The sequence below is a fragment of the Oryctolagus cuniculus genome, chromosome 9, assembly GCF_051225735.1.
Source record: "Oryctolagus cuniculus isolate XC-2025 breed Fujian yellow rabbit chromosome 9, ASM5122573v1, whole genome shotgun sequence".
NCBI classification, from domain to species: Eukaryota; Metazoa; Chordata; class Mammalia; order Lagomorpha; family Leporidae; genus Oryctolagus; species Oryctolagus cuniculus.
This window is the reverse complement of record NC_142875.1, coordinates 62,369,342-62,392,653: the sequence shown is the minus strand read 5'-3', so window position 1 is coordinate 62,392,653 and position 23,312 is coordinate 62,369,342. Positions and strand designations below refer to the sequence as shown.

The 23,312-nt window shown below is 47.1% G+C and overlaps 1 protein-coding gene across 2 annotated transcripts in view; it reads left to right on the top strand.

Annotated features, from left to right (window-relative positions):
* The first annotated feature begins 948 nt into the window (after nt 1-948).
* LOC149124575 (uncharacterized) overlaps nt 949-23,312 on the top strand; it is a 32,243-nt gene continuing 9,879 nt past the window's right edge. Inside the window, exons 1-3 of one of the 2 annotated variants that reach the window (XM_089303660.1) lie at nt 949-1,049; nt 7,818-8,064; nt 19,727-19,842. In XM_089303660.1, the coding sequence (XP_089159786.1) occupies nt 976-1,049; nt 7,818-8,064; nt 19,727-19,842 (437 nt within the window). In that variant the 5' untranslated portion in view covers nt 949-975. The remainder of the gene's footprint in view (nt 1,050-7,817; nt 8,065-19,726; nt 19,843-23,312) is intronic. The other variant, XM_089303661.1, reaches the window with a different exon arrangement.

Sequence of the window (23,312 nt, the reverse complement as noted above, 5' to 3'; positions counted from 1 at the left end):
CCCCCTTCTGCCCTTGCTGTCATGTCTCTTCTCATTGAGGCCTATCCTTTCCACGCTGTCATAGTTACAGTGCCTTCTGGGCCACCTCTGCCTTGCTTCCAGCTGTATTTTCCCCTTCACATTTATCATCATGTAACATACATGTCTTTCATTAACTTGCAAGTTATTGTCCAATGTGCAATCCCCTCCCATTGGAATGTTAAGTTCTGTAGAGCAGAATTTTAAATCTGTTTTGTTAACTGTAGTATCTCAAGTACCTAGATCATAATAGGAAGCCAATAAATATTTGTTGAGTGAATAAATGAATGACTCTATTCTTCTATATTTTCATAAAACATTACACCAAATCTGCAGCTCCAGCTAGTTTATTTTCCGATGCCTACAGATGAGCCTCCCCAGGAGATTGTGTGAATTAAGAATGAATGCGCAAGGGAATTGAGGCGAAAGCAATGTGTCATCATCTTTAATGGAGCAGGCCTTGGAATGTATTTGCTGATTGCGAAAGGGAAAAATGTACATACACACATATGGGTACACACACACACACACACACCTCTTAGAGAAGATCAAATAGGTAATCTTGGGAAAACTCAACGTTATCCTTTGCACAGAATAAAGGCATTCAGGGGACTGGCTATTTCTCCCCTCAAATGGAGACCACACGTCGCGCCATCTACTCTGTTCTCCCCCACCCAGTTCTGTTCACCCAGAGAGACACAGCACAAGTTCCCATCAGAGCAGCTGGGGCAGCCTCTGGTGGTGGAGTGAAGTTAACCGGCCCCCCTGGGGATGGAGCCCAGCCTGGCCTCATTAGCACCAGCTGCAACCAACCCATCACACACAGACTTAACGCTGAGAGATCACAGGCTGGCTGGGCCAGGTGCATGAATAAACCAATACACCTGTAAATAATGAAATATTTGCACGAGGCTGGGGGTTTTTAGCAAGGAGGTGGGGCGGGGGGGGAAGCATTGCATGGAAGGAAGGAACGTTGACTTTCTCTTCTCTGAGCCCGGGAAGGCACCGTCACCACCTCTGTGGGTTTTAAGGTAGGCGGTAGGTCGCCTCAGTCTGATAGCCTGGGGATTTTGTGACCTGGGATGTGGCTATTGTTGCTGGTTTCCTTTTGATTATTTGGAGGAATCGCTTTTCTGTCTTAAGGGGAATTAATTGAAAATGTCTTGGATGCAAGGAGGCTTAGTTTTCTCAGTTCAAGCTGTGTGATGGTTAAGATAAAAGGCTTATTTCACCACTTTAAAATATATGTTTATAAACACTTTTATTCGCCTGTTAACTCCAGAATATGCCGATCGCCAGCTAGTTTTCAGCACTTACATTTCCTCCTCGTGGCCGCCTAAGAATGCGGTGAATTGCAAAACAGAACAGAGACATGGGCAGAGCTTACACAGGTGCAATACAACTAGCAAGTCTGCTGGTGCCTTGCTGAGACTGGTTCAGGTCTGTTCCCTTTGCCAGGGAGTTGTACGTCTGTGAATACCATACCAGCCTGTGGCGGGGTTTCATTTTCTGGTTGGTTCTCAGTGGATTCACCCAGACTCCGACGTGAGCCTGTGTCTGTGCCACACACTGGGGCACTTCCAATGTCAAGGTAACAGTGCAGGTGGCTGCCACCTGGGCCAAACTTGAGCTCCGGCGGGAAGATTTTGTTCGCCCGGGTTTCCCAGTGCGTCCGGGGTGTCAAACCTCATCCTGGTAAGAACAAGGGTCTCACAGGAGATGTCGGGGTGTGAACATTGTGTTCTTAGCCTTTTGCAGCTTGGATGGTTTGAGATGGCGGTGCGGGGGTGGGAGGAGCATTTACAAGCTTGGGAAGTCTAGCACCTGTGTTTGCCTTCCACCGTGGAAGTGTTGAAGGTGTTCTCCTAGGGTAGAACTATGGCTTTGTCTCCTCTTGGGGTGAGGTGAAACCACTCCAGGCACCAGATGAGAGGCTGTTGGAGTGTCCCTTTTTCTCCCCCTTTGGTCATAGCCCTGGCAGCTGGTAGAGCTTGCTTCATGGTGTGCTGTATGGTCCCATTTCTGCTCAGCTGGGAGAACGTCAGTCACGTTGGCTCGATGCCAAGTGCCTGCACGTGCCACCAGCTTTGGTAACTCCAGCAGCTTGGAAATGCCCTCCAGGTGAGCCCACCTCTTGCCGTGCAGGCTCTCGTGGAAACACGGAGGGTCATCTCCACCATCTGCTCCTCTGTGTCACAGATGTGGATGTTTGCTGGATGGCGACAGCTCCCACCACCCCCAGATTCCTCTTGCTGTGGCCCAGGAAGCTCCTCTCCTCTTCCCTGCCCAGCCTGTGTCATCAGCAGGGGACTGACGTCCCCCAAGTTTACAACTAGGGCAGTAGGTTTCAAGATCGTGATCGTCTGCTGCCCAGCCTTTCTGGGTAGTAGGGGCAATGAAGTTGGCTCCGATGAGACATGGACTTGAGATTGGATAAGAGACGGGGGTGGGGAACATGACTGGGCTGGCAGAGCCCAGCCAGGTTCGCGGGGTTTCTTTCTTGGCCAGTCTCTGCTGCCTGTGGCTTGAGTGCAACGCTTTCCATCTGCAGAGACTGATGTTGGAGGTCAAGTTCAGGGAGTTAGCCTGGCATGTGAGCGCTTTGGTGACGTATCAAGACTCAGATGTCTACCGTTTCCATGAAACGTTAGATGTAAGCCAGAGGAGCTGATCTCGGTCCATTAAGCTTTTTTTTTTTTTTAAACGTAATGGAATATGTGCCCATTTGCTCACAGACCGTTCATTGCTTTTCAGCCGTGTGTGTGTGTGTGTGTGTGTGTGTGTGTGTGTGGGTTGTAAGGTCAAAGAATGAGGCAGGAATACAATCTGAGGAAGTCTTTGCCCCAGCCCCCACCACACAACAGCACCAAGTAAATCAATGCATTTGGCTGTTTTAGAGGCAGCAAATGAATAGAAGTCTCTCTGCCGTCACCCTGTGCTCAGAAGAGACAGGGACCCTGCCTGTCCTTTAACTGTTCTATCTGCAAGATCCATTGTTCATGCTTGTTGTTGTTGTTTAGGAGGAATTCAAAATTAATTTGGTTTCCCTGCATCTTGTCCTATTTTTATATAAGTGCTAACTGTTCATTCAGGAATAAAAATAAAGAATCATCCAAGATGCACACAGCTGCCTTTTATACTTAAGGATGAAAAACTGGTTATGAAGGAGGTTAACGTTGTTATTCCAGAGAGATAACCCTGGTTGCTATGGTGAGGAATCTTCTGTCAATCATCCTGATGAAGTTGGCTCCTCTTTGGAGGCCAGCTTCTATTAGCGCTGCGGTTTGAATGCATTTGCCGCTAAGCTTGGACTCGAGTGTTTAACTTCGTGGACAGGTCTGCGTCCTCTCAATTCAGACACTGTGCACTTTGTGGAGTCTGGAGACTGTAGTTGAGTGAACGTGTGTGTGCTCACACCGGGCCAATTTATCTGCCCAGGCTCGGTATTCTTGAATCTCTGAAAAAGTAGAGAATTCTGGCAAGTACACAGCTGTCCGTGATCTGCAAAGGAGGAGCTCCCAAAGAATACGTTAAAATACAGGGTGTGACTTGGTTTCTAAAATGAAAGCTCCTTTTGATGGATTAGTTGATTGACTTTTTTTTTTTTTTTTAAATCTCAATGGTTTTGATCTGTGGCGGTCGCTGCTTAATGACCTGCCGTTCCTGCTGAAATTTATTCAGGGAATAAACCACAAGAAATTGGTTGTTTTCAGCAGTTTATGACTTGTTATTTAACATTTAACAGAATGGCTATTTATTTTGCAAACAACCAATTCTGAGAGGTTTATTGCTATTATAAACCATAATCAACTGCTTGTATCATTACTAGTTTTGCGAGAGAGAAAATGGGCAGCTGCACAAGGAAAATTGTCGAGTAGCTCTAAACATTTGCATTTGCAATTGTACGGGAAAGTCGCTTCACCTTGAAGTTCGCCTGCATTGGCAACAACCAGCACGCGCTCGCTTTCCGTAGGAGATATTCCGCGCCGTGGTTAAAATCGGATCCAAATAAGATAATACTTTAGAAGGTCTTTGCCATTTTTTTTCAATTACTCACATGGAAAAAGAAGATAAGATTTGGATGAGCAAGGACAATGCTGTAGATTACATTTTGTTTATCCCAGTATCATAGCGGGAATTAAGTTTCATCGCTTTAGTAGAAACCCAAGTGTTGAGTAATTTATTCCCCCAAACCCTCAGAACTGCTTCTGCTCCAGGGTTTCTGCTGTAGCGCACGCGGGGAGGCGGTGAGATTCACTGCTGGGGACGGAGACGGAGGATGTGATTAGCTGTCAGAGCTTAGGCAAGTGCGTGGGGCTTTGCACTGTGGTTTGTACGGGATGCGACATGCATCAAAGCCACACAGGTGCTTGTAGGCAACTTTGGCCTGAGATGTTTGGGATTTCCTGTAAGAATAGGAGTGCTAGAGCTGACGGGGGAGCCTCGGGGTACGAGGGGGCTTGTGGTGGCCAGGGAGTACAAATCTGGGTCCTGGAGCAAGGGAGGTAATTCTGTGATGAGCACATTAATTGTGTCTTTCTGAGCCTTGTTATCCATTCAAAATAAACAGGGCTAATCATAACTTACGATAAAATGCTTATTCTGAGAAGGAAACATGGGATAAAACATCAAAAAGCCGATTGGAAAGGGTTAGGATCAATGTTTTCATTTTTCTTATTTTTTGACAGGCAGAGTGGACAGAGAGAGACAGAGAGAAAGGTCTTCCTTTGCCGTTGGTTCACCCTCCAATGGCCGCTGTGGCCAGCGCACCGTGCTGATCCGAAGGCAGGAGCCAGGTGCTTCCTCCTGGTCTCCCATGGGGTGCAGGGCCCAAGCACTTGGGCCATCCTCCACTACACTCCCGGGCCACAGCAGGGAGCTGACCTGGAAGAGGGGCAACCGGGACAGAATCCGGTGCCCCGACTGGGACTAGAACCCAGTGTGCCGGCGCCGTAGGCGGAGGATTAATCTATTGAGCCGCGGCGCTGGCCATTCTGAACACCGTATCCTCAGTGACTGCATGTCTCTGGGACAGGCAGCCTATATCCGTGAGACTGCTACGAAGGGTTTCTTTCAACACATTTGCTGTTGGGAAGTCAGATCCACAACCACCGTGGTGGGACTTCCTCCATCAGAAGTTTTTGCCAGGCAAAACCCCACCTACAGTATTTTCCCTTTAGAAAACGGGATTTGGATTTAAGCGTTTGTTTTATTTTAAGTCGGTTACAGAGAGAAAGGGGGAGACAGAGACAGATCCTCCATCCACTGATTCATTCCCCAGGGGGCCACAACGGCCTGCACTGGACCAGGCTGAAGCCAGGAGCTTCATTCGGGTCTCCTATGTGGGTACAGGGGCTCAAGCACTTGGATGATCTTCCATTTCTTTTCCCAGGCCATTAGCAGGAAGCTGGATTGGAACTGGAGCAGCTAGGACATGAATCAGTGTCCATATGGGATGCTGTCACCACAGGCAGTGGCTTACCCCACTATGCCACAGCGCCAGCCCACCCTGCTTAAAGATTTATTTTTTTAGTTGAAAGATGGAGAGAAGAGACAGTTTTTCAAATAAATAAATCTTAAAAAAAAAAAGTTACACAGAGAGAGGTCTTCCATCCACTGGTTCATTGCCTAATTGGCCGCAACAGCTAGAACTGCACCATCCAGAGCCAGGAGCTTCTTCCAGGTCTCCCATGCAGGTGCAGGGGCCCAAGGACTGGGGCCATCTTCCACTGCTTTCCCAGGCCATGGCAGAGAGCTGGATCGGAAGAGGAGCAGCCTGGACTTGAACCAGAGCCCATATGGGATGCTGGCACTACAGGCTGGCACTACACTTTACCTGTCACACCACAGCGCTGGCCCCAGGAAATCTAGTTTTATCACAGGCCCTGAGAGGGAGGATCTACTTCTAGTGTAGCAGCCTCCAGAGCTGCAACAAACACCTGCTGAGCACATGCAGGGCTGTGGGGTTAGGCACCTGCTGATTGCTCTCTGCTCTCCAGTCCACACTGGAAGGGACTCAGATGCTTGAAGGGGCTGGAGGAGACAGAGTGACAGACCAGGGAACAGACAGACACACAGGAACATAGAGACGAGCAGGGGACAGATCTGAGGGAACCAATCATCAAGAGAGGCAGGGGCTTGCAAAGATACGCAGGAAGGAGAAAGACAAAGGGGGAGACGTAACCGTGGGAAATACTTGTATTCTGCTATGAGACAAGATGGGAAGGGTGGTGAGCACGAGGCGGAAGTCATGGTGAGAAATGGAGGAAGGGGGCTAGAGCTGTGGCAAGGCGGGTAAAGCCCCGCCTGCAGGGCCGGCATCCCACATGGGCTCCGGCTTGAGTCTCGGCTGCTCCGCTTCTGATCCAGCTCTCTGCTGTGGCCTGGGAAAGCAGTGGAAAATGGCCCAAGTCCTTGGGCCCCTGCACCTGCACGGGGAGACCAGGAGGAAGCTCCTGGCTCTGGATCTGTGCAGTTGCGGCCAACTGGGGAGTGAACCAGCAGATGGAAGACCCCTCTCTCTCTCTCTGCCTCTCCCTCTCTATTTCTTTATTTGAAAATGAGAGTTAAAATCTTTTAAAAGAGAGGAAAACGAGAAAGCAAGAAGGGGCCAAGGGGAGGGGCTGAGGAAGGAGGAGGAACAGACAAGACGGCTCCTCTGAGTGAGACAGCTCTTCCTCTCCTCACCCCGGGGAGCTGACCAAGGCCCTCCTCTGTAGCTGAAGGACTTGAACAGAACAGGGGCGGGAAGGGACTAGAGAAATCTGGGGAGTGTCCCTGTTCTCGATTTTTCTGTAAAGGGCAAGCTCTTGGCAAAGAGGACAGGCCTAGAATTGAAAAAGTCCTCCCAAGCCCCTAAGGGAAACCCCAGAAGTGTGGAAAGGTCTGGGAAGGTCGGCAGTGTGCTCTTGCTGGAGCCCGCTGTGGAGAGTTGGCCCCACGCCTAGAGAACTCCAACTCCCAGGGTCAGCTCCTCCCAGTCCCCACCCATGGGAGAGGGGACTACAGCTCTAGCATGAGACAGAGTCCTGCTCTCTTGTCATTTGCACAGCTTTATAGTGCAAAGGTAGTGGTAACTACTGCCTCGTACTTAGTGTGGTCCTTGGCACATAATAAATGCTAAACGTCTCATGTGCAACACCACCTTTAGTCCCCACAGCCCTGTGAGGGATCCACTCCCTGTTCACAGAGAAGGCCCAGGCCTGTCCATCATCTTCATAGCCACTCTGATACCTGGAATGACATTGAAGGAATTTTGAAAGAAGAACGTCCTCGTAATTCTATGTATTTTCACGTAACCTGTTTCTTGCAGAATTGTAATTCTAACAAATTCATGTTCTTCCCCTGTCTTCCATATACATGTCGTCATCTTCATTGTCATCATTATAGTGTCTCTCATTCCCTTGGACCACAAGGAAGACAGTCGGCGTGGGAATTATCTGGCTGGTCTACACCAGGTCCCTGAAGACCTGGGTTAGCGCTCCATGCCAATGCAATGAATGTTTGCTGAGTACCGAGCACTGTCCTGGGTCCTCGTGTAGCAGGCAGAGCCCCTGCTTGGCCTAGTGTGAGGGACAGGATGCAAACACTTCCCTACAAGCTAGGACAGGCGTGGCACTCACTCGAGCTCCAGGGCTTGCTCCAGGTCCCAGGATGACATGAGTGATGGGGAGGGCTCTACTCCAGACTGCTATTACTTTGGTTTTCCTTCTGAAGCAGCCAACAGTGAGCCATACAAGGCATGGAGATGAAGATTCTAGAGTGAACAGGGTTCCCCATGCCCCTGTCCTTTGTCACAGGTGCACCCAACATGTCTTGGTCCTGACAGCTGCTGTGGATCTGAGGTCCACCAGGATGGAGGAAGGTAAAGTTACTCCCTCACTGCCCTGGTGCCTCCAGCCCCGTCAGCCGCCAGAAACCACTGCTATGACCCAGGCGGGCAGCCATCTTGCCGTGCCACCTGGAATTTCAGACCTCTACGCCAGTGTTGTCCAGGGGACATTCATGACATGGAATTGTGCTGTGGCTGTGGCTGAAGAGCGCTGGGTATGTCTCTAGTGTGTCTGAGGACATTTCTAGTTGTATTTCACTTAAACTATTTCTAGTTCACCCTGAAGCAGCCACACGCAACTGCTGACTGCCATGTTGGATAGCGCAGTTCTAGGCTTTGGGGTTTGGGGTGGGCCAGCTCTCGGACTCCTTTAGCTGGGCCTGTATGCTTGGGGTCAACAAAGACTTTATCCATGTTTCTTAGGGACTCTGGCAGACCTGCTTGTGTCCCTGTATTCACATCAGTTTGACGCTCTGCATGTAGGTGGACGGGAGACAGACAAGCCGTACACATCAAGTAGGCACTGGGATCAGCTCAGACTGATCTGAGCAGAAAACACACTCATTACAGGGATGTGGAGAGATGCCCACAGTCACCAGAAGTGGGCAGGATAGAAAAAACCAGGTTCAAGGCTGCGTTGAGGGGGAGGGCTGGGCCTATATTACTGATTCTGTTAGTTCCCATCATTGGATACCACCAGTCACTGTGGCTGCCAGTGCTGTCCCCAAAAGGCCAGCACCCTTGACACAATTATAACTCTGGGGCCATGTGTCTGAGTGTGGCCCAGATCATGGCCCAGCTGTTAGCTGGTGAAGCAAGTAGCCGACACTTTGAGCTTCTGCAGTGGGAGACAGGACCTGCTTTAGCCCAGGGAATTCCACCAAGAAAGGCAGCGCAGATGCTTGGGATGACAAGAGTAAATGTTCAGTTGTGATTACCACACAACCCTTATCCAAATCTCCAGAGGCAACAATGTGCAATTCCTTTAGCTTTAGTCCAGCTTCTTCCTGCATCCAGCCAGGTGAACAGCAAAGTGTCCAGCCAAAGCCATTGTTCTGGTCATTGGGTAGCCTGGCTAGGCCTGAAGGCTACTTTGGGTGATGCTGTTGGTGGTCAGAAAAGACCACCCCACAGTCTCATGAACCATAGCACATCAACCCTAAGGCTATTGTTGAGGATGTTGTTTATGGCCCCCACAGGGTCCTTCCCATGAGAGAAGTGGGACTGAATCCTCAGTAACTGCTGTCTCTCCTGAGCAACCATGCAGAGCATGGATCAAGGACATCAGGCACTGCCCTGAGGCTGGCTGCTGGAAGATGTAGAACCAAAACCATGCATGGCCAAGCTGGTGTGCAGGAGGACCCCAGTGTACGTACAGGGCATGCTCAGGTAGTTCGTGGAAAGTGACGTTAAAAGATAAGTTTATTTGGGTGGAGAAAAATTTGAAATCGTGGATCTTTTTTAAAATTCAAAATACATACTTCCCATGAACTTTCTGAAGACCCCTCTTATATTTTACACATAAAACTCATTCTGTATTTTTTTCCCTCATTTCCTTTTGCTCTGATTTGTCACTCACTTGAAAAGCAGTTACAGCTTTATTTTTTTAAAATCCACCTGAACTCCCTTTTGGAGCAAGTCCAGATAAAAGAGCTAATAACAGCAGCCCACAAGTGTGGCAAGTGTGCATCCCAGTGTGCACAAAGCAGGACTGGGGGGCTCTGCCTGGGGAGGGGGTCAGGGAGGCAGGGCACTCTGAAGGCTCAAGGCTCAGGTGTCCGTTCATGAAAAGGACAAAGACCCTTCAGGCAGCATGAGAAAGCCAACGTTCCATTTGGCTTCAGCATTTTTTTCCCCCAAACACTCGCTATTGCCGTCTAGAAGCAAGTTTTTCTGCACTCGGCTCTTGGATGGTTTTTCTCTATTTTTGCCTTCCACGTTTTTTCCATCTCCAGAGGGGCCCAGTATGGGTGGGAGAGGACTCTGGGGCTAAATTAAGAGGTTCTGTGCTGGCCCCACTTGAATCCCATCTGCCCCATTTGGCTTTCATCCTCTCGACAGGTGTGCCTGGCACGCCAGCTCAGCCTTCCAGTTCATAGTAGGCAGCCCTGAAAAGATCTGTTCATTCATTTTTAGAGGAAAACACCCAAATAAATCCACCCTCCTTGGTGCATTTAGCAGCCAAAAGTGGCTTTCTGGAGAGCAAGTGGTGCCAGACCAATTTAATTTCCTTGTGTGATAGGGCGAGAGAGCACCCAGCACAGGAAAGGAGCGCTCGGTGCAATGTCCTGGGGCTGCCGAGAGCTTGCCACTCCGCCCCAGGGGACACTCGTGCGAGCTGAGCGGAAGGGCGAGGACCCACTGGAGGGAACTACACACGAGGGTCAAGTAGCACTTGGGGAGCTGCGTGTCTGAGCTGAAGAGAACCTAGTGGAGCCAGGCTCTGGGGCCAGGAATCGAAGCGCAGTGTTTCAGGGGTTGTACAGAGACTGAAGGGCTCTTGTATTCGAAGGGCTGGCAGGGGCTGGGGTGCCCTGGGGCCTGTTGGTGGTGGGAGACCCTCCCGGGCTAGGGAGCAATGGCTCTCAAGTTCTGCTGGGGACTCCTCCTCCCTAGTCCTGGCACCTGCTAGGGAGGTGGCCCTTTGTGTTTGAAAGAGCCTGACCTTGCGTGTGTCTGGATGTCGGAGGTGGATAGCAACTCTGTCCCTTCCCGTTAGCTGGGCGAGCTCTGCTGATCACCTAGCTTCTCTGGATCTGTGTCCTTGTTTGTAAGGTGAGTGAGCGTCATTCTAGTTCCTTTGTAACCTGAGCACTCCAGGGTAAAGTAAGTGTCAAATGCTCAGTGCCTGAGGCACAGTAAATGTTACTTCCTTTCTCTCCTAACCCCAAGCTTCTGACTGCTCTTCACATGGTTTGTCCCCAGTGAACCAGCACAGGTCACATTAGCCCGGATACCTAAACTGCCTCAAGGGTTCTATAATAAAGCCAGTATCCCCTGTGGGGCCCAGAGCCTGCAATATGGGGCATGTACACCAAGTAAAGCACTCAGGAGCGTGGGCCCAGGAGGAGATAGCCTACTGGACTCTGTACTTGTGTGCATGAATTTTAAGACTTTTTTTTTTCCCCCTTTGGTGCCAAAATCAACTTATCCTTGAACTTTTTCCATGAACTTTGGGACGTATGCTTCGTATTACTGAGTTTCTCCAGGGAAACAGAATCAATGTGTAGGGGTGTGTGTGTATGTATGTGTGTGGAGAGGGATTTCCTTTATGAAGCTGCCCATGAGATTATGGAATCCAACAAATCCAAAGGGTATAGGGTGGGCCCTGCACACTGAAGCCCCTCTGCTGCAGAATCCCTCCCTGTTTACAGTAGGTCAGTCTTTGTTCTATTAAGACCTTCAACTAATTGGATTAGCCTCTACTCACATTGTAAAGGATAATCTGCTTTAAAGTCCCCTGATTTAAAGGTTATTTCATCCAAAGAACACCCTCCCAGAAACATCCAGAATAATGCATGACCACAGATCTGGGCACAGACTTCCTGTTGCACTCACATGCTTGTGGCCGGGGGAGGGGCACTCATTTCAGTCCTCATTGCTTGTCACACTGCGTGAGGGGTTTCCCTCTGGGCTGCCAGGATGCACAGGGTCTTGCCTTGTGCCACTGGGGATCCTGGCAGAGCCAGACTGGTAGTGTGTGTTTACTAAACTCTGGCTGAGCATACAGGGACTAGGAGGTTGGCAGGTGCTTATTGACTCAGCCCATAGCCTCTCTGTTGCCTTCTCACGTGAAGATTAAGCAGCAATCCTTCATCTGTCCCCCTATGCCTGAATTTAAGATTTTTATTTGAGAGGCAGAGTTAGAGACGGAGAGAAAGGTCCTCCATCCACTGGTTTACTCCCCAAGTGGCTGTTTGGCAGGAGACAGGCCAATCTGAAGCCAGGCGACAGGAGCCTCTTCCAGGTCTCCCATGTAGATGCAGGGGCCCAAGGACTTGGGCCATCTTCTGCCACTTTCCCAGGCCATAGCAGAGAGCTGGATCAGAAGAGGAGCAGGCGGGACTCGAACCAGCGCCTGTATGAGATGCCGGCACCACAGGCGGAGGCTTAGCCTTCTATGCCACAGCGCCAGCCCCTGTCTGGATTTTTTAAGCTCCGCTCAGGAGCATCCGTGGCAGGTAGAGGTTGAAGGCCAGTGTTCCCGCTCCCCAGTGTATGCTTTTGAACCTGCTCCTCCCAGCTCCCCCAGCCCTAAGAATGCAGTCTGGAAGCAACAGAGGTCGTTCAGTAAACCAGGAGCAGCCAGCACAATGCCTGCAGGGGGGCTGGGCAGTGTGCCTGTGACACCCCACAACCTCCAGGGAGGCCTAGGGGCCCCTTTGGTCTAGGTTTGGGGACAAAGCAAGTTAAAGCAGTGATGGGGACAATGGCAGCACTGTTACTTGAGTCTCCGCTGCTGGACATGTTTGCTCTATCCTGTGATCATCACACACTAACAGGGCAGGCCAAAGTGTTTATGCCAGGAGCCCTTTTTCCAAGACGTTTTCAACTGCATACCCACGCAACCACCCCCAAATTTGCAGGCAATTAGTTTAAAATACAGTTTCCATGAAATTAAAAATGACTTGTGATGCAGCAATGTGTGTACCTCCTTACTAATGGATTACATAGCAAGATCAAGTTTAAAAATGAGATTTTGAAGGAGAGGAATCCAAATGGTATCTCAATAATGCGACCACTGCAATGTGAAAATATCCATGATTTCTGCTGGGGAGGCCGCCATGAGCTGCTCGTGAGAGCTTCCATTCAATCGTGGAAGAAAATGCTAACTTTCCGTTACAGGTCACTGCCAATAAATGATTTTTTTTTATGTCCACATAAGTAGACCCCTCTATTCCATTGGCAATTTCTGTGGAGATTCATTATCGAGGTAAAGCTTTTGGTGCCTAACTTACAGCTGAAGAAATAGCAAGTAAGCTGTCAAAGGCACCCAGGAAGTTGAAGAGCCAGGGTTCAAACTCAGAAGCGCCGTTTTTCCCTCGAACCGGTACAATTTTCACCGTGGTATTGCGTCTCCAAGTTTCACACGCGCGCTGCTTGCTGGGAATCTTGTTAGTGTGCACGTTTCCAGGCCCCGCCCCTACTGAGTCTGACCCACGAGTCGCTGGTGGGGTCTGAGGCTGTATTTCGGACTAGCTCTCTGGTGCTGCTGGGCCCAGAGCATCCATGCCGGCCGCGATCTGGGCAAACTGCAATGGGAGAAATGGTTTTTCAGGTTTCGGTTCCTGGGGGCAGAAAGAGACGATCCCTTGGGGCAGGTGGCAGGGAGGCAGGGAGTGCCTCTGCCATCAGACCTGCGGCTCCGCCGTCTGGCTTGCTCTCGCTGTCTCCTCCTGGCCGGCCCTCCCTTTCCTTGTATGGCTCCTCAAGGGCCAGCTTTACCTCTAATTGTCGCCCAGCCCTCCCTGTAATTCCATTCTAAGCGGGTTAGCCTTGCACAGCAATACTGTGGGGGCGGGAAGGGCCCGGGGAGATCAGCCTGGGGCCCTGTGATGGCCTTGCTGGCAGCTCCTGGTGTCTCCCACGCCGTCCCCGGGACCCATCCCCTGCTGCTTTGCTGAGCTGTGTTCCTTCCTGCATAGCCGACAGGCTGGGCTCCGGGCAGAGGCTTCACACAGCTCGGGTCTAGTCCAGGGATGCCCGGCCTTGGCTGGACATGGAAACACCAGAGGCAAAAGCTTTACAAAATCCTGCTGCCTGGCTCTGCTCCAGGAAGCTGCTCAGCCTGCAGGCTGCCCGAACAGGACGGATTTGTAGACGCTACGCAGGTGATTCTAAGAAGCAGCCAAAGTAGAGACTCGCTGGTTACGGGAAGGAAATCTGTTATGCTCACATTTGAGGGATGGCAGTCCCACTGCAGGGACTGTGTGTGATGGTTTTACACATGGGGCTTTATTGCATTCCCACCACCATCCTGTGAAATGGCTTATGGGTCATATTCCCATTCTGTGGATAAGGTTCATCGAGGTTCCGGAACCTGTGCAGAGCCACGCAGTAAAGGGATGAGACAGACGTAACAGCCTCATTAGTCTGACTCCAAACCGTGAACTGAGAGTCCACCTCCTGGTGGAGGTGACAGGTCGGCTCCTCGACCTGACGCTCGACCTCTTAACTTGGTGTTTTATTCCCTCTGCTTGATCAAGTGCTTATAAAGTGGCCTGGCTCTAGAAGTCCATCATGGCAAGCCTCTAGGAGGTTTGAAGATCTACAGGGTCTTTCACGGTTCCAGCTCCGGCTTCTGGGGTCCATTTGTCACAAAAATGCCTTCTGTTCATCTTGCTGCATACCTCCCTTGGCGTCCTAAATGCAACATGACAAGTGACAAATGTTCTGCAAGGGAAGAAGGTCCTTGGATTGTGATCACGTTGGGATGAACGACTACCCAAACAGACTTAATAAATTACCCAGCGTTCACTCTAAGCCAGGAGCAAAGTTTGCAAGAACTTATGCCAAAAAACTCAAAGGCCAGTTTTGTCTAGGTCTGGGGATGCTCTCTGGGAGGGAGGGGAGAAGGAGAAAGCAGACAGGTGGATGACAGGACCCGGAAGCAGCTCCAGCCCCAACCCTTCCTGTGTGATTCTATGAAGGGTACTGAAGCACTTGAACAGCCTCTGTGAAATGGGGATAAGGGTGACCAGGTAACTGGGTTGCTATAGCATTAGAGATTATCAAGAGGAGCATAAATACCAGGTACTCCAAAATGGATCATCATTAACATTTTCATACCTTTGTTTTAAACCTGGCTGAACTGCTATTTCTCCCCTTCTAAATGCTCTTGGATGACATTTTCAGTTGCTATTCTTACTTAGCCACAAGTATTGATCATCAGTTGCTTATTTGAATCGAGATGTCCTGATCTCATTACAATGTTACTGAAAAATAAACCACAGTCCACTCTTCAACCCAGAGGTCTATTTGTCCATGGGTATTTCCTATAAGACAAATCCCTAAGGATCTAGGCAAAGATAAACTGGAAGGGATTCTAGGAAAAACAAACAAAAGCAACGGGTTGAGGTAAAGATGTTGGGATTATTGGTAGCTTGTCTGTTGTTAAAAATCCATGATTGTCATAATATTTGGGCAGTACCTGAAATAAGATCTTCATAAAAGGGAGCCTATGAGATAGGCTGTAGACATGAACGTTTTTGGAGAACCTTCCATGGATGGGCCCTGAGCAATCACATCTTATATCCCCCCATATAACCCTCCGGGGTGTGTATTACTAGTCCCAGTTTTCAGGTGAAGAAAGATAGGAGGCTGCGAAACTCTCACGGGAGCCCTGTGCGAACGGCGGATCTGGCGCTTAACTTCGGCCAGTGTGAATTGTCTGCAAAGCTTTGTCCTGGAGTAAGCATCAATATGAGCGGCTCAGAGGCTTGGACCTGTCCAAAACCACCAGGCTCACGAGCTGCAGAGCTGGGACATAAGAGCGAGTCTTTAATCCTGGAAGTTAAGGGAATTCAGGTCTTTATAGTTTTTTCCAAAAAAAAAGTCTAGGTCAGACATGCATTATTATCAGAAAATGCCTTGTTAATAAAGATTTCTCATCCCCATATCCTCCCAAAGCATTTTGGATGGGTGGATACGGTTTCCCAAGATCAGCATCGTGAAGAGAAACTCCAGGCATCATCCTTCTCTCTCTGAAAGTGGATCAGCCTGGCTATATGTGTAGGCCCGAGGGGAGTAGGGAGAGAACAAGGCCAAAGATGACCCCCTGTCAAGTGCAAAACGTCTTCATGCAGAGCTGAACATGTGCAGATCACATCAGAGCAAGGCAAGTCACCTGCAGGTGTTACTGGGCAGCTCTGCGAAAAATACTAACTGGCTTCGAGGTCTAGTTGGACACCTCATTGGCTGGGTTTCACAAGAAAGTTGAAATCCCGCCCTGCGGTAGCTTTGCAGCACGGAGCCTACGCAGGGCGTTCTGAACGCAACACAGTAAGTACACGCTTGATGCCGGCAGATTCCTTTACACCGATCTCCAAGTGCAAAGCTACAGCAATGCAGCATTACCCAAGACAGACTTAAACAAACCAGAGATTCCCCAGCTGCCTGCAAAATGGAGCTAAGCCTCAAGCCTGGAGCAGGAAATTAAAAAATCCTGACTTGGAATTCTGTGCTGTCAGGCTGGGGGTGAGGGACTGCCCCCACGTGTGGACGAGAATGGCTCAACACGCGAGCGACGCTGTGCTCATGCAAAATGATTCTCTGATGGAAAATCAATGTTCTCTTGCCTGGCAAAAATACTAACGATGCTGTGACCAAGCACCCCTCTTCCAGGGAGGGAGGATGGGCTGAGCGGTTCTCTTTGTTACTCTCCAAGCCTTTGTCATTAGTTTCAAGATCCTGTTCTGTGTGCAGGGAGATGTGTGGCATCTCGGGTGGAGGGGAGGGGAACAAGGTGAGACAGCCTGGGAGCCAGGCTGTGGGCCCAGGGTGCACTGATGGCCCAGCAGGAACCACACCCCGGTGCTGTATGTGTTGAGCAGGTGGATGCAGGTGTAACTGGTGCAAAAGTGATAGGGGCCAAGAGAAGATGACAACAAAGGCACAGAGACTTATTAGGACAAAGAACAACTTGCATTGCTGTTGTGGATTTACAACTCCCAGACGGCCAAGAGCAGCAGCTCTGTCTTAGGCTAAGCAGCCCAAGAGTACGAGAAAATGGTCGATGCTGGAGCTAGGGGAGCGAGACACACAACGGAAAGGAAAGAGTCGGTGCGCTTCATCATTTACTCCAGCAAGTCCGAACCCTTGTCAGTACCCTGAACGCTGAAACTCTTTAAACCTCTTCTGGTTGATCAATTTGTCCCTGAAAGCCAATTTATACCATGGCAATTCCCGCGGCTGCTGGCGAACAAGGCACTGGACAGTCACCACCTGACCCACCGCTGACCTCCACTAACGAGGTGTCCACGGCGCCAGATCTTTCTGGGCTGTTTAGACTGCAGACAAATTTGTCAGCCACACTGGTCTTCTTTCCCCAGGAGTCCCTGTCAGCTGGGCTTTGAGGAAATCCCCCGGCCCTCTGCCTCCCTTGATGGCATGAAATACCGGAGACCCTGGCACCTGCAGATGCCAGAGACTTGACCCTGAGCCCGAAGGGACGACGACGCAGCCCACCAAGGAGTACTGAGCCACATGCCAGGCCCAAGGGGCAGCCCTCTTGATAATTCTTGCTCTGAAATCCACTGCAGGAAGGAGGATGGTCGCATGTTAGAATCCTCGGGGTCTTGGTGTTTCTACATAGAAGTAAGGGATTTCTGTTGCATGTAGATGCTGAACAGAAATGGCAAATAACTGCCTCAGCTGCATCCTTGGATTTCTTCTGATTTCCCTCTTTACTGAATTGTTTAGGATTTAACACCCCATACCCCATACTCGATTCTTTCATGAATTCACATCATGATAACATGTATTCAATCGTGTCTGTACCGAAAAATGATTCCATACATTCATCCCATCACCAGAGGTGAATACAACATGCTCACCGTGTGATCCTGTGTATTCTTAATTCAACAGGCTGCTGTGGAAAACCTATTCCTCCCCTGCCTAAACAAATTCAAGCTCCTATTTCATGGTACACAAGCCCTCTGTTATGTCAGCGTGACACTGCCAGTCTGCCTTCCCCTGTGGATTTGAAAACATCACACAGTGGTGCCCGTGACAGCAGAAGACCCTCCCAGGCCACTTAAGTGACCACACTGCATCGTGTGCCCGACAACTGTCTAACTGGCCTTGATAAGTTACCTACCAAGATGAGTGCAAGGGGCTCTGTGTGTGTGTGTAGGAAGACACAGGAAGGGTGAGAGAGGAGGAGCAAACAACACCTATCTCTAACTCTCCTGTTGGAAGTTGAAAACCAAACAGTGAGCATTTCTTCGCTTATTCTAACAGTGGGATCCAAGCAACTTGTTTTTTAAAGACTTATTTATTTCAAAGGCAGAAATACAGAGAAAGAGAAAGCACTCTTCATCCACTGGTTCACTCCCCAAATGGCTGCAATTGAAGCCAGGAGCTGCTTCTGGGTCTCCCACACAGGTGCAGGGGCCCAAGCACTTGAGCCATCTGCTGCTGCTTCCCAGGTGCATTAGCAGGGAGCTGGATGGGAAGTGGAGCAGCCGGGACTCAAACAGGCACCCATATAGGATGCCAACACTGCAGGCGGGGGCTTAACCTTCTACACCACAGCACTGGCCCCATGGGATCCAAGCATTTGTGTAGACATATGCAGCAGTATATTCTGGGGGGGGGGGGGGACAGTTCAGCAGTATCAGCACTTCTACTGCCAGTGCCTATGTTTAGAGTTCTTAATGCAGTCAAAAGTGCTGAAGGCTAAAAAATGACATGAAGATACCTGAGGCAAGACATACGTAAATAAACCAGGCAACCAGGAATATTTCTTTGGTATTTGCATTATAAGATAGAAAAATCAATCTGAAAGTATTTTTGGACTGATTTGTATTTTTTTCTCTTATTTTGATATGAGAGGTAAGATAATTAAGTTTTATCTTACAATAATTGTTTCTAAGAAGTCACATGTCTGTGATTTGGGTTTCTAATGGCTGATTTTAGGAGTGAACCAATTAATGCCATGTCCTGAGAGACCGCTGGGCCGAGCAGCTCAGGAAGTAATGGGAAGCATAAAAGAAGAGTTGTCCCTTAGTTAAAAGATGTCACAGGTAGATGAAATTACATAAGGTGTTCTTTAAGTGATGCGCAAAAGAAAATTAGGTGTAAATTCAATTTCAGCCAATTGGATTTTTATTTGGACTGTATTGGAAAAGTTTATAGATGAAAGCATCTTACAGTTCACAATTTCAGAGCAAACAGACATAATGGCATTTCATTTATTTTATTTAACTTCAGCATGGCCACGTTTTCACATATTGGCTTAAAAACATGCCTGTCTATAAGAAAGGCGGCAGGGAGGGTGGGGAAGGGAGAATGCCCGAGCAAAACTGTAGCATAGGAGTAAGTACAAAATGGAATAGAGCAGAAGGTAAACTGAATACTTCAGTTCCAAGAAGCAGAGGAGCGGAGCTGACTGAGACGGGAGTGGGCTTGCTGTGTGCAGGGCTCTTTCGGCAACGTTGTACCTTGTGTCTCCAGACAGCCTGAGAGATGAGAGTGCATAGGGCCTCCCATGTTGCCATTAGAAGACAAACATCAGATCATTTCATCCTACTGGAGTAGGAGGAGGCGGGGAAGCCAGTATGTAAACACTTCTGAAGTCAACTCTTAATTGTCGGCAATTCACAGAAGGAAAGATATAAAGGCGCAGGTAATCTGAAAGAGCTGATCAGCGCAAAGATCACCAAGCTGGTTAAGGAATGTGCTTCATTTTGAATATACGTGTAGCTAATATTCAAGCAACTCGGAAGTTGATATAAATATTAGTCATGAAGGGTTTGAAAACTTCAGAAGTTGGAAACCTTTTCATCATTTGATTATAACCGCTGGAAGGATAGGGAGTTAAGTGATCATCTCAAAGACACATTATTAGACTGGTGGCTAAAGTTCTGATTCTATGAGACAACCCTATAACTATGCAAATATATTTGGAGATTTTGCATAAAAACATGGCATAGACAAATAACCTAGTGTACAATTGGGAATAAGTGATGGAAAACAATTTTTAAAAAATTCTACCAAAGCATTGCAATTCTTTTTCAAATGGTACATGTTGTCTCTTCTCATTTCAGTTGTCTTTTTAACCTTAATTTCTTTCATTGTCTCTGTTCTTTTCAATAAATTTAGCCTTCTTGTACTCATCTTTAATATACTGAGCTATCTTTTTATTTCTCTCCCAAGGTCTGCTGCTTTGCTTTTGTGAGCCATCTTCTGAACATTGGTCTGGATGGTCTTCTCAAAATCTTGCCCAAGAAGGTTTTAAATAAAATCTCATCAAAGCTGCCTCCACCCCCACTGTGAGTCAGGGAACCCCACAGAGCTGAACTTTACAACTCAACTTTTTCCTCTGTGCAGCTAGAGGGAAATCGCAAGCTCTCAAAGCAGAAGTAAAAACATTAGGAACTCCTTGCTCCTGGTGCACAATGGCACTGGGTCCATCCATAGCCCTCTTAGCACATTTATAACCCAAAGTCCCAAGCAAGAAAGGAATGATCCAAATGCCTTGCAAGCCCTTTCATTCCCACAGATTTTGAATTAGTGCAATGCAATGGAAAGGTAAAGAGATGTGTTTCAGCATAACTCAAATTCAGTTTGGATCTGAGAGCTACTAGTTAATGGCTCTGGGATCCTGAAAAACTTTCTAAACTGAGTGTGTGTTTCATCATCTGTAGAACAGGAATAGTACCCAACTTAAGGTATCTATTAAAAGAGATAATGGAGGTAAAATGTTTGGCACACATGTATAACAAATATCAGCTGTTAACATGTTTATAAAAATGAACCAATTCTAATTTCTTGGTCCTTAGCACCATAGCTTAATAGATGTAATGTTGAAGCAGTATCTCAATGTGGTCTTGAAAATTTTGGAAGTTCTGGGGCTGGTTGGGCATTTGCTCTGACAGTTAAAATGTCCAAGTCTCACATAGGAGTACATGCCTCTAGCTCCTGATTCCAGCTAGCTACTAATGTAGACCCTGGGAGATAGACTTGATGGCTCAAGTAATTGGACTCCTATCACCCAAATGGAGAGATCTCGATTGATTTTCCAGCTTTTGGCTTCAACCTGACCCAGCTCTGGCAGTTGTGGACATCTAGGGAGTGATCCAATGAGAACTCTTGTCTTGCAGATTTGTTTTCAATTTAAAAAATTCTAACTAGTATTCAAACAGAACTTTATACTTTGTGTGGGTGCAAACTGTCAATCTTTACTTAGTATATACTAAGTTGATCTTTTGTAGATAAAGATAATTAAAAATGAATCTTAATGAAGAATGGGATGGGAGAGGGGTAGGAGATGGGATGGTTTGTGGGTGGGGAGGGTCGTTATGGTTGGAAAAACCTCTGTAATCCAAAAGTTGTACTTTTGAAATTTATTAAAGTTTTCTAAAAAGTTCTCAGAGAAAGGTATTTTCCATCTACTGGTTTATTCTCCAACTGGTAACAGCAGCTTGGGGTGGGCCAGGATGAAGCAAGGAGTTAACCAACATCTCTCTATCCCTCCCCCCTTTCTCCTACCATTCCCAGCCTCTGGTAATCAATATTCTAAATTCAAATAAAAATATTTTACCTTCCACACATGAGAAAGAACAAGACAGCATTTGTCTTTTTTATCGGGCTTGTTTTACTTATCCAGTTCAATCCATTTTTCTACAAATGTCAGAATTTCATTTCTCTGGGCACCAAGGTTGATCCGATGCCTTTTCTGTTGTGAATAGTGCTGCCATGAATGAGAGTACATGTATCTTTTTCTACATGTAGACATTATTTCCTTTGGATATATACCCAGAAGTAGAACAGATGGGTCGTATGGTACCTCTGCTTAAGTTTTTTGGGGAACTTCTATAATGTTCCTTATAGTGGCTATAATTTGCATTCTCAACAATGGTGTAGTTCCTTTTCCTAATATGCATGACAGAATTTATTTTTTGTCTTTTTGATGATAGCCATGCTCACAGGAGTGAGATAATGCCTCATTGGTTTTGACTTGCCTGTCCTTGATGGCTGGTGATATTGAGCATTTTTTTTTTAAGTAATACAACAGTATTAACAGTCATTTTGATTTATTTTTTTGGGGAATCTTTCAGATCCTTTCCCTATTTCTTACCTGGATTGTTCATTGGTTATTGTTTTTGAGTTGATCGTGATGTTCTAGATACTAATCCTCTGTCAGGTGCATGGCTTGTGAATATTTTATCCAATTCCGTTGGTTGCCCCTTCACCCTGATTATTTCCTTTGCTGATAAAATCCCACTTGTCTACATTCACTTTCATTGCCTGTGCTTTTTGGATCTCTTTTTTTCCCATTGCCTGTGCCAATGTCTTCAAATGTTTCCTCTAATTTCTTCTAGTACTTTTATAGTTTCAGGCCTCACATTTAGACTTTGGTCCATTTTAAGTTGATTTATAGATAGGGTGAGAAGTAGCAGGGGATAGGTTTTAGTGGGAGGTGTTTGTCTTCTACTTACAGGTATCCAGTTATCCCAATACTACTTATTGAAGGGATGATATGGTCCTTTGCAGAGTGTATGTTTTTGGCATTTCTGTCAAGAACCAGTTGGCTGTAGACATATGAATTCATTTCTGGGACCTCTGTTCTGTTAGATTGGTATGTGGGTCCGTTTTTATGTCACCATCATGTTTTTACTTACAAAAACTCTGTAGTATGTCTTGAAATTAGGCATTGTAATACATCCAGCTTTCTTTTTTTGCTCAAGATCAGTTTGTCTCTTTGGGAGCTTTTTTGTTTACACATGAACTTTTGAATTTTCCTAGTTATGTGAAAAATATCATTGATATTTTTGATGGGGAATATGTTAAATATCTGTAAGTCACTTTGGGTAACATAAACATCCAGTACTGTTTTGGATGAGAGCAGCAAGACTGAACAGCCTTCTCTGGTTCCAGATCTTAGAGGAAATGCCTTCAGTTTTTTTGCACTCAATAAGATGTTGGGTATGTATTTGTCATATATAGTCTCTATTATATTGAAACCTATTCCTTCTATACCTTTTTCAAGTTTTTTTTTTTTTTTAAACCACAAATGGATGTTGAATTTTATCAAATACCTTTTCTGCGTCTACTGGAATGATCTATATAACTTTACCCTTCATTCTGTTGATGTGATATTTGGTGACTTTCATGTATTGCACCCCCATAATAAAACCCACTTGATCATGGTGGATGATCTTTATGATGTGGTGTTAAATTTGATTTGCTAGTTATCTTGTTGAGAACCTTTACATGTATATTCATCAGAGACTGGTCTATATTTCCAGTGTTGTATCTTTTTCAGGTTTTAGAATCAAGGATAAGGGTTGTCTTATACAGGGAGTATGGAAAGATTCTCTCACTTTCAGTTTTTTGGGAAAAGTTTTAGAAGAATTGGTGTTAGTTCTTCCTGAACATGATCTTCATCTTGTCAGCAGAAGTCATTTTCCACTGTTGATTTAATTTTCCAGGAGGCACTTTTTCCCTTTGTGAGTTAATTTGAAATTTATGGGCACTAACTAGCCCAAGTAATCATATTGTGCCCATATGAAATTAAACTTTACCTCTTACTGCTGGAGATTGCATGGATATATATATCTTTCTCTAAATAATAGTATGTTCAGATGTAATACGTTGACTCTGCTGCTAGGCATTGTTGGATAGATCAGAGGGGAAAGGGTTATTATGGCAGAAAGAGAAATGAACAGTACTTAATGAACTTGCATTTCAATTGAGCAGGGTTTTTAATAATAAAAAAAAGCTTTTTATAAATTCTTCT